Here is an 11,506-nt window from a genome sequence, read left to right as displayed (position 1 = left end):
TAAAGGATTTAGCATGGTATATACTAAGTAGTTCTTTAGGAAAGCACATATTCTATGGAAATCGACAAACACATGAGGCCTAGGGCATGGATGTATACTCCCAGTTCCCCATGTTGGTTAACCCAAGAATCCGGTGTGGATTACTTTTGTTACTTATGTTAAACGCAGGACTTGGTCATCCAAATTGATTTAACTAACTAGTCCATACCACATGCACATGTTGATTAGGCACACACATATGATGAATTCATGAAACTAGGTATTAATCAAGTTAGATATCATAACAAGATCATCACAAAGGCGCCAATATTAAATATTAACAAAACATAACTAGGGCTTCAATCTAGCCCTACTAATTAAATTAGCTACACATAAAGTTGATGTTAAACATCTTCATAAAATAAAATAAAATAAAGGAAAAGAATAAACCCGAAACTTGAACTTGAAGAGCTCCAATTCTTCTCCTTACAAGCATACCTATTCTAAAGGCTTAAGGGTCTATTTATAGGCTTTAAAAGTTCTTGACAAACTAGTAAACCTAAGAATTTCATAGGGTTTCAAAACCTATTACAATTGGGAGTTGGAAAACCCTAATATGGAAAGAATGACAATTTGGCTGCAGCTTTGATGTGTCTCTTGCGCACGGGTGCGATTAATCGCAACCCGTGTGGGCTCGATCGCAGGTCTACAATCAAGCCTCTTCTGTTGTGCACTCGAGTGCTCGTGGCCTACTTCATGCTTTGTCTTCTCTAGTACTGTGCTCGATCGCAGGGAACCTATGATTGATCACAGTGTCAGGGGCTCCCATTTTTCCCATCTTCTCTCTTTGAGCCCAAATCTTTTAGATTTACTTCATTTTCTTCCAAAAGCTTGCAAAAGTATGGAAAAAACGAAAAATAATTAAAATGGCCTAATTATCTAAAACCAAAGGATTAAAACCTGTAAGTTAAGGGCTGAAAATATGAATATTTTAGCACTTAACAATATACAACCGTTTCTATTTCCTTATCCCAAATCTTGTGTCAATACTACAATCTCAGTGAAAATCTTTCTGTGTTACCACATCTTTACTTGATAAATCATAACTGGGCAAAAGAAACTTGTAAATATTATTCCAACTCAATCAATATACAACTATTACAGAATGGTAAGATTCTCATCCATTCTTGACTAATACATGTTGTACCTTGCAGAGATTAAAATTTACCAAGCAAGCAAGACATGATATGGGTAAGTTTCCAAGCTGGTAGTTCTAAGACACTCATGTTAAAAGTTCTCTCTTAGGTTTTGGAAGGTTAAAAAAAGAAATAGAGAGACAAATAGTCCTGTTATGCTCCAGATATGAGGTTTGATAAGCATTTCAGGACGTGATATGTATGTGACTTGTGTCCGAGACTTTTGGGAATTACATGTCAGGTGCTCTCTCTCTTCTGTCATGTAAGGTCACTAAGAAAGGAGAGATATTTAGCCTGAGAAGCATGACCAAGGATAATCTTGCTTCTTCAAGACATGGTCAAAGATAATTTTGCTTCAATGGTTTACTTATGAGAGTATAAGGTCTTGGGTTTCATGAATCAAGCTATGATGCTGCATCTTTCTCTTTGGTAAGTGAGAATACTCAAACTAGGATAAAAGGTTGCTTTCTATGTATGGAAGGCCATTGCTCAGAAAATCTTAAGTGAAGGAAGATGAACAGAGGGCATGCGTTGCAAATGGGAAGAGATAAGAATTTATAGGATGAGTTCTGGAAGATGAACACACGTGTGTGGCGTGCATTGGCTTGACAAATCATTTGGCTTGACAAAATATATATATATATATATATATATATATATATATATATATATATATATATATATATATATATATATATTTTATAAATTTTTTGTTTTTTATTAGTAACAGGAATAAAACAAAACAAATTGCAAAAAAATAAAATCCTAATTATAACTAGTAGAAGAATAAAACTAATTTAGAAATAAATTGGTTTAAAAAATTGAACAATTCCCCAGTAATGGCGCCAAAAAGTGTTGTGTATATATATATTTATTTATTTTTTTTTTTGGTTTGTTTTACAATTCTGCCGCAGCACCTTCCACACGCCCCTGCTAATACGATCGATTGCAACCCTGCTACGATCGAACACCCTTGGGGCCAAGACAGCAAGTCAAGCACACCTGCGCTCGACAATCACACCTAAAGGCTTGAGCGCACTTGCGGCCACGCACCTACGGATCAGCACTACTGCACTCGATTGCGTCCAACCTTCGCTTGAGCGTGCTTCCAGAGGCAGCACCAGCAGATTGTAGCAGTTCCGTAGATTTAAGCCAAAAATTTATTTTGGTCCTTTTTGTGAGTTTTTTAGTTATAGTTTTTATTTTATTTTTTTGTGTTAGTTTATTTTATTTTAAAAAAAAATGGTTAATGTTTTATGTGGGATATTTGCATGCTAAAAAGTGAGGGGGAAGCATGAATTTTCATTTTAATGATTTTAATGCCTCTCCTAGTTATAGGACACCAAGTCCTACTAACTACCCTAAAAAATTTTACCCACATGAACCATGTTCATACTACTCCAATCCTTATCATTATTATAGTGATTGTCCATCATGGGAACAAGTTTCTAATTTTTCATATGAGCAAATGAACACCAGTTTCTCTAGTCCAAGGTTTGATTCAAATTCCAATTATTACAAACTGGACTGGACCAACCAATCTAATTTTTTATGTTCAGCTCAGGCTACAGGAAATTATGCTCCCCAATTTCAGGAATTGCACAATCTAGACTATCCGCAATTTGATCACTAAGCCCAACCTCCCACTTATCAGTCTACCACTCAAGTGTCACAACCTACACCACAGACATCACTAGAAGACATGTTGAAAGCATTCATGGAATCAACTAACAAGAACTGCAACAATCCCGGCGAGAACTGAAAGAATCCATGCAAGAGATCAAATATGCCACCACTCAAGTGCCACAGCTGGCACAACAGTCATCATTGGAAGACATGGTCAAAGCGTCCATACAGTCAAATAACTAGATAATACAAGAATTGCAACAATCCAGGCGAGAACTGAAAGAATCCATGCAAGAGATCAAATATGTCAACACTCAAGCTACAGTAGGGTTGGAAGAATGGATTGGCTAGAGTGAGAATGAATATCCAGCTGAACATCAACTTGACCCAATGACTCAATATTGGGACAATGAGAGCATAGAGGATAACAATAAAGAAGAAGAGCTTCAAAGTCAGTTGATGATTGAAAGGCACTACATGATTGAAGAGGATGAGTCCGAAAATTCTTATCATGAGCATGTCCAAGCCACCACCAACTTTGAAAGAGAGGAAAGTGCTACAAAAAATTATCTTCCTAAAGATGAGGTATTTCAATTTTGTCCAATTGCTCACATTGATGATTTAAAAAAGAGAATACACCAACTCAAGACAGTTAGAGCTACCTATGTCAGAGTTATGAATAAATGCGAACCATGTTTGTTTTGTGAATATTGTTATAATCCTTCTCACCACCAAAGCGAATGTCCATTCATTTTACACTACATGGTTGATGAGGATGAAATTGTGGATAATGAAGAGGAGCAAGTTGAGCATGCCCAAGTCAACACCACACTTGAGAGTGAGGAAATTGTGGATATCATTGAGGAGGAAGAAAAAGAAGAAGAAGTTGAGCACCCTGAGTAAGTTGAGCACCATGAGAATAGTGAGCCCCCAATGGATCCTAATCTGCCTAGTGACATGGAAGTGAGTACTGAAGCTCCTACCTGCATCACTGTCCCTCTTGAGACATATCAAGAATCCAAAGTTTCATCACCTGAATGTTTCAAAGAACCATCTTATGTCAAGATACTCAAGGACTTGTGCACACAAGCACACAAATCTAGAAATCACTTTCCTAAGAAGATCTTTCGAAGCAAGCAATTCTACATAAGATGGCGACACATCCTTCCAGAGTGTTATGAAGTTTTGAAGAAGAAAGGGTGGAAGGGATTGGTTGGATGTCCGCATGATAGGGGGAAGCGTTGTAAAGTTTTCTCCTCCAAATTCTTTTCTGCACTTCACTCCACAAATTCTTTCTTGCCTTTTTCATTACATTTTTTTTTTTATTTATCATTTTGTTTCTTACAACAATTAATCTTATGATGTTTGTTTCTATGAAAAAAAAATATTGCTGTTAGTTTTGATGACAGGTGTTTCGGTGATTGAGTTTGGAGGATGCCCTGCCCCTTTTTCACACCTTGATGTTTTCTTACTTCCAATAATGTATTTCTATACTACACATTGAGGGCAATGTGTAATTCAAGTTTGGGGGTATGTAAAAACACTTTATCTGTTTATTTTTGTTCTTATTTATTTTTATTTGTTTTTTTGTGCTAAAAAAAAATGTGTTATGTTGTTGTCAAGTTTGAGTTAAACTATGACTGTAATTTGCATTTCATTGGCTTGTTTAAAGGGTTGAACACACCATTATATCATTAGGAGTCTGGGTCTTTTGACTTATTTTTCAGTAAAAGATATTTCACTTGTTTTGAGATAAATTTTTATGAGCACATTAATATGTTTTTTTGTGAGGTATGATGTTTGAGCTTAAGCTTTTTCTTTTTGAGATTTGTTTATATATATATATATATATATAAAAGGAGGAAAAAGAAAAGAAAGATCATGTTGAGTTTTCCACTGAGTAACCGGACCTCTTGCCTTATTAAGCATTGAGTGTTCGTGTCAAAAGGTGTGACGTTCAGTGTTGATTTAAGATATGGCTACCCTGGCTTCATAACCTTTTTGACTTAGGTTAATAAGCTCTCAGAGATGTTCTACATATAGTGCCCTAAAGCCACCTGGCTTGGGAGTCATTGGTCTAACACTTATTACATGAGTCAAATAGAAAGCTTAAGGGAGTTAGACATTGCATAGCTTATAAAAAATAAATAAATAAATGCATATCTTGCCTTGGTTGTTTCATATGTTAGGGATTCTTATAAATTTTTTTGGAACTTGTTTTGAGTTTAAACTGAAAGCTTCATGATTATATGCTAATTACGCTCTGCACTTTTCAAAACATATGAGGTCTCAATTGTCCATTTATGAGTGATTTGATTTTAGATTCCCTTTTGATTGTGATAATAGTGTTTGTCCTTTTAAGTTTGCTCATGAATAAGAATCATGGTTTATGTGAAACTTCTTTCTTGTTGACAACATAGTGCTACAATATTTGTGGTTACTATTCCTGTTAAACCCTCACGAGACTTCACTCGTCCACTAGGGATGCCTAAGGGTTTAAAAGGTTTGTTGCATATGCTAAATGCAATCGTCTCTTTCATTTTATCTTTCGTTTTGTTTTGCTAAGGGACTAGCAAAATGTAAGTTTGGGGGGGGGGGGGGGGGGGTATTTGATGAGTGCCAAATATTGCATATTTGGACTCCTTAATTTACATTAGTTAATCCTTTAGCTATGCTGTTATAAAATATTTTGAGTTAGTTTTGTGTTTTTAGTGTTTTATATAGGTTGTTGAAGAAAAATTGCAGCTTTAAAGAGAAAAATGCAAAGTTTGGAAGATAGAAGACCTAGATGATGTGGTTAAGTTTAACCAAATCCAAAATAAGAATAAATCGGATTAAAGTTCAGATTTGATTAAATTTCGGATTGGATTCAAATTCAGATTTTACACATGTCTCAGTATTTTGACCATCACTTTCCGCTCAAGTATTAGATTGAGGTGATTCAAGCGGCATTGGAAAGCTAACTCAAAATAATACAGTTCATTGTAAATAGGATTTTCCAAATTCGGACGTTTACTATGTCAAAATCACCCCGCAATAAAAGAACACAAATCTTGACAAATCCTATTACGATTTCAGACTTCTATTTGAACTGGGAGACAGACCTCCGAATTATCTAGATTTTACTCGGGTTTCTAGGACATCCCTAAGCCTATAAATAAACTTCTTTGCATTCAAGAAAATATATACAATTCTAGAGACTAGTTTTGGAATACAATTTTGGAGACAGAATGTAATCTACAGCTTTTCTTTTAGTTTAGTTTTTCTTTAGGTTTAGGTTTAGGTTTTAGTTTCATAATCATGTGGAGCTAAATTCTCAACTAAGGTTGGGGATGAAACCTCACCGATGAAGAACAACATCGCTTTATTGTAAGTTTTTATTATTCCGATTTTATTGGTTTATTATTTCAATTGTTTTACTTCTCCTCAATATGTGGCACGATTCTTGGATATCTTGTTGTGATTCAAGGATACACTTGATGATTTAGGATAATTTCACATAGTTGATTGTTTGGTTTTTAACTCATAAAAAATGGATATCCCTTGTGATTTGTTCTACAAATACATCTGGTGTTTCAATTAAATTTGGATTCCTTTTGTGATTTGGTCAATGAATGGATTAATTCTTTGAAGCATAGTAAAATACATAAGATTTAAATTGCGAGAACTTCGGATTAATATTGATGAATATAAAATATATTGTTTTGATTTGGTGAGTGTAGATTTCGCATCCTTAGTGCCTTTATCTATTGATTTACTTAGTTTATTTAATTTATGTTTAGTCTTTTAATTTTCAAAACCAAAATCAAAACCCTTTTGGAACTAGGTTAGGATTTAATTAGTCTAAATATAAATTGCTCTTTCAAAAATACAATTCTCTTTGGGATTGACCTTGCAATCCATTAACTACAATCGATTCATGCACTTAAGAGTTAATATAAATTGACAAAACATAACACATCAATTTCCAAGAATCACTTTAAGAATTTCATGAATTGTACCTCAAAGTCATCACGATCATCCGAAAATATCAAAATCCTTAAATCACAAATGTAAATCTCAAAATATCTTAGAGATTCTAGGGTATATCTCATTTCATCAATACATGCAATACTTAGGCATTCACTTCATGTTACTACGTAATCCTTATTCATCAATTCATATATTACAAACTCAATCATAGTGTCATTATTGTCATCAACCAAACCTTAACCATGATTAAAAACTCATCTAAACTCTTATATCACCAATTTAATTACAAGAATCATTTCACAACCTACATCCATAAGACCATTTTGTCACCAAGTCAATTACACAATCATATCACAACCTAAATCTATAAAACCATCATACGATTTTTAAATCATAATCAATAATCTTTCCTAAATCCCCGAGACATCTCAAAATATACTTTTATTGATCGATACTCAAGAAAATTGCTGCTAATCGAAATGGGTAGGTACTATAGATCACAACCTATCTTCCATCTAAAAAAAATCCATCTTTGTCAACAACTTGATCACCATACTCAAAATCCCCACATTACTCTCACTTAAGTTGATTTTTTTTTTTTTTTTTTTTTTAACATGTGATGACACAACAAAAAATATAAACCATTAGAAAAATACTCGTGCATCATTTATTAGAGACTACAAATACAGACTCTATTTGGCCGGAATGTGGCTTCCCATTACCCCAAATATATATATATATATATATATATATATAAAGTCTGCAAAACCTTATAACATTTGCTCTGATACCATAATTGTAAGATTCCCAACCCGTTAAGGCTGGATTTGTCACTTTTTTCTTTTACAATACAAACTTTGCCAAAGATCTATAAGGTCTTTGGCAATAATAACATGTACCCAGTGGCACTTGCAGTTGTTGAGGCAGAAACCAAAGACAGTTGGATATGGTTTCTTAAGACTTTGGTCTCAGATCTTGGCACCCCTCTTGCACAAGGTTGGACATTCATTTCTGATCGTCAAAAGGTAACTATATTATAAGTTCATTAGGTTTATTTGTTTTTGTTTTTCATTGTTTTCATCAAAAGATAACCAAGTGTTGTTTATTACTCATTGTGGTTGTAGGGGCTGCAACCAGCGTTTGATGTGGTGCTTCCTGGGGGTGACCATTGGTTCTGTGTGAGGCACTTGTATGCGAACTACAGAGATGCAGGTCATCGTGGTCTTGCATTGAAAGACAAGTTATGGGCTGCGGCTGCAGCATACACTGAAGCTAAATTCCATAAGGAAATGGATGAATTGAAGCATATAAGTGAGGATGCATACAACTACTTGTCAAATGTTGACCCAAGCTCATGGTCCCGAGCTTGGTTCAATACATTCTCGAGGTGTGATCTGCTTGTCAACAACCTCTATGAGTGCTTCAATACTTACATCCTGAATGCGCGTGACCTGCCGATCATATCGATACTGGAATTCGTAAGGAAGAAGTTGACGAAGAGATATCAAACGAAGAGGGATGGCATCCGCACCATGATTGGGAGGCTATGTCCAAGGGTTGTTGCCAAATTTGATGAAATTGGACAGGTTGCTGGGCATTGCTACAGCACATATGCTGGGGCTGGATTATACGAAGTCACACACAATAATAAACAATATGTTGTGAATTTGTTGAGGAAAACTTGTGGCTGTAGACAGTGGGACATGACAGGAATCCTATGTGCACATGCAATGTCAGCAATTTGGTTTTTTAATGCAAACCCCGAAGACTATGTAGATGATTGGTATAGTGTTGAGATGTATAAAAAAGCCTACAATGACATTGTGTATCCAATGCCCATAGAGGACCAATGGGTGAAGACTAACTACGACCACGTGGATCCCCCCATAAGTAGAATACAACCAGCGAGGCCGAAAAAAGTAAGGACAAGGGGTCCAGAAGAGCCAGTTAACCAATACCGTATGAGGAAGGGTGGAGTGAGGATGAGATGCGGCAAATGCAAAGGGGTTGGACACAATAGCAGAACATGTCCACGGAACAGAGCAGAGGCGGTAAATTACAATAGAGGAAGCAGTAGTGCCAGACAACATGAGGTGACTTACTATATGTTTTGTATTATTATTATTTTTATTTTTTAATATACTGTATTATGTTAATATTTGACAAGTTTATTATCATAGGTACAAGATGGTAGTGGTCGAACTGTACATGGTTAGAACCCAACTCCCTAGCCAACCATTGAGGCTGAAACAATAAGTGATAAACTGTTTACAGGTCATTACTCATGACAATTAGTTCATTTCATTTAATTTACCAAGTTTACATCATATGTGCAGGTTTCGCAAGAGACTGGTGCATCTTCTATAGGTAGAGGGAGTACTAGGGGTAGGAGTAAGGGTAGGGGTAGAGGTAGAGGCAGAGACCAGTTTCAACCTACCCCAGAAGGGTCTACTGGACTGCAAAGGGGTGGACCAAGGACTAGGGGAGGGCCTACTGGAGTGCATATTGGTGGACCAAGGACTAGGGGTGGAGGTAGAGGTTAGTTTCAAGGTACTGTCCACACAGTCAGATTATATGGGCCTTCTCAACATCAAACACCACAGTCGCAGAGCAATGCTAGTGTGAGCAAACTATTTATAACATTATCTCATTGTGGTGCATTTTGCTTTTGGATCACAATGAAATGTTATTTCAATATTTCAATTATAATAGTATCTCAACTATTTAATATTGTAATTGTAAAATGTTACATAGTTTCAGGGTACTGTCAACACCGTAAGGTTGTATGGACCACCTAATACACAGTCCGCACAGTCAGAGAGGAATGCTAGTGTTAATGTGAGTACTTCAACCCACTTGGTGTTTCTTTTGTTAAATTATTATACACTTCAATTCAACTTGACGAATGATGTTAATTAAATGATATTATTTTTATGTTTAGAAGAATCGATACAGTTTGGCACGTGGATTATTATAGTTTGGGTTGGATTTTTTTTTTGTTTTGTTTTGAAGAGTATGAATGAAGTTAATGAAAGCTCCCAACAAAAAATTAGCTTGAATATATCGTTTAAAGTGTGTACGTTTAACAGGTAAAAGGAAAATTAGGTGGTTAATGTGGTTAATGTGGTAGGAGGCTGTTTGTGTGATTTATGCAGGTGTGTATGTTTAACAGGTAAAATGAAAATTAGGTGGTTAATGTGGTTAATGTGGTAGGAGGCTGTTTGTGTGATTTATGCAAGTGTGTACGTTTAACAGGTAAAATGAAAATTAGGTGGTTAATGTGGTTAATGTGGTAGGAGGCTGTTTGTGTGATTTATGCAGGTGATTACCAATGATGTAATGTAATCATTAATAGAGACTTTGATATTTAGTTGGAAATTTTCTGATTTTGCCTATTTTTGTTTATGTGATTTTTCAATTTTGATAAGTAGATGTTACAGTGCAGTGACGTTCTTTTTTTTTTTTTTGGTGATTTTTCAATTTTTTTTTTTTTTTAATGTCACACGACTCTCAATTGACACGTTAATTTTTTATACAATTTAGAATATGAATTGTATATAAGGAGTGCTAATGTGAGCCCATACTTGTCGACGCAGGAACATGGAACATCGCAACCAAAAGGGTTTGCTCAACCAAGTGGAGCTTCTCAGCCTTCTCAACCACAGTTGGGGCGTACTATTGCATGTACATCAACGCCTGTAAGAAGAGGTAAAACTGTTGTACATACCGTGCAGAAGGCAATTGCAGTAATGGAGGATAACAAGAGAAAAAGGAAGAAGCCAGATTGGTAAAAATATTAGATCCAAGGAAAGGGATTACTACAAAGACAATTGGTCATTTTGGATGTGTGTATATATATATATGACATTGTATATATATGGTTGATGCTACAATTTGGTCATTTTGGATGTGTAATATATATATATGGTTAATGTTTAGACGCATTTACAACTTATTATTTATGATAGAAAATTGAACTTGAACTTAATTTCCCAAAATCATTTCCTTATATCATGAACATACTCTTGACTACAATTGCACAGGAAAAACACCAATTAGACCAGTATTACGTGTAAACGCTGCTTTGAAGAACACAAGCAATGCAATTCAGTTGGAATAGGTGAATGTACAAACAATTGAAACTCCTCAAATTGTCATATCAGGAAATTGAAATCGAAACATCTCAAACATATAACTACTAAGACATAGGTTTTGCACTTCAATACAACCCACTAACTAATAGTCCTTAAACTACATAGGTTTCTCCCTCTCACGGCAACATTGCCCTACTAATAGTGCAGTGACGTTTCTCCCTATCATTAACAAAACAAGACAACAACAAAAAAGCTAAGATCAAACAAGTGGCCAATGACATCCTTACGTTTTTTTCGATGCTACTGTTTTTGCACTTTTCAGCAGCAATCTGCAACGCCAACTTCGCCAGTTCAGTTTCAAAACCTTTCTTCTGATCAGCTATCTGGGCATTGAACTGTGACACAGGGAGCATAGCTTCTTCGTCAACTGTTGTGCAAATTTATTTAACTCGCAAGTGCACGAATCAATTGTAGTTTAATGGATTGCAAGTGCGAGGTCAATCCCACAGAGAATTGTATTTTTGAAAGAGCAATTTATATCTAAACTAATTAAATCCTAATCTAGTTCCAAAAGGGTTTTGACTTTTGAGTTTTGAAAATTAAAGGATAAACATAAACTAAATAAAATAAGTAAATCTA

General features: G+C 35.3%; 1 protein-coding gene across 1 annotated transcript; it reads left to right on the top strand.

Annotated features, from left to right (window-relative positions):
- Positions 1–8,062: 8,062 nt before the first annotated feature.
- On the top strand, positions 8,063–10,564 carry LOC148584476 (uncharacterized). Its single transcript, XM_088518471.1, has 5 exons — positions 8,063–8,866; positions 8,954–8,977; positions 9,110–9,271; positions 9,534–9,611; positions 10,370–10,564. Exons 1-5 carry the CDS (start codon positions 8,063–8,065, stop codon positions 10,562–10,564), a joined length of 1,263 nt encoding a protein of 420 aa, XP_088374597.1.
- Positions 10,565–11,506: the final 942 nt, after the last annotated feature.

This window comes from Corylus avellana, chromosome 7, assembly GCF_965113065.1.
Source record: "Corylus avellana chromosome 7, dhCorAvel1.hap1.2, whole genome shotgun sequence".
Classification (NCBI taxonomy): domain Eukaryota; kingdom Viridiplantae; phylum Streptophyta; class Magnoliopsida; order Fagales; family Betulaceae; genus Corylus; species Corylus avellana.
This window is presented reverse-complemented; position numbering and strand designations above follow the sequence as displayed.

Excerpts from the sequence above, each read along its gene's own strand:
- LOC148584476 (XM_088518471.1), top strand. The coding sequence starts at position 8,063 with ATGGATGAATTGAAGCATATAAGTGAGGATGCATACAACTACTTGTCA. Across the intron at positions 9,272-9,533 it reads CTAGGGGAGGGCCTACTGGA|GGTACTGTCAACACCGTAAG; the intron begins GTGCATATTGGT and ends ACATAGTTTCAG. Across the intron at positions 9,612-10,369 it reads AGAGGAATGCTAGTGTTAAT|GAACATGGAACATCGCAACC; the intron begins GTGAGTACTTCA and ends TTGTCGACGCAG.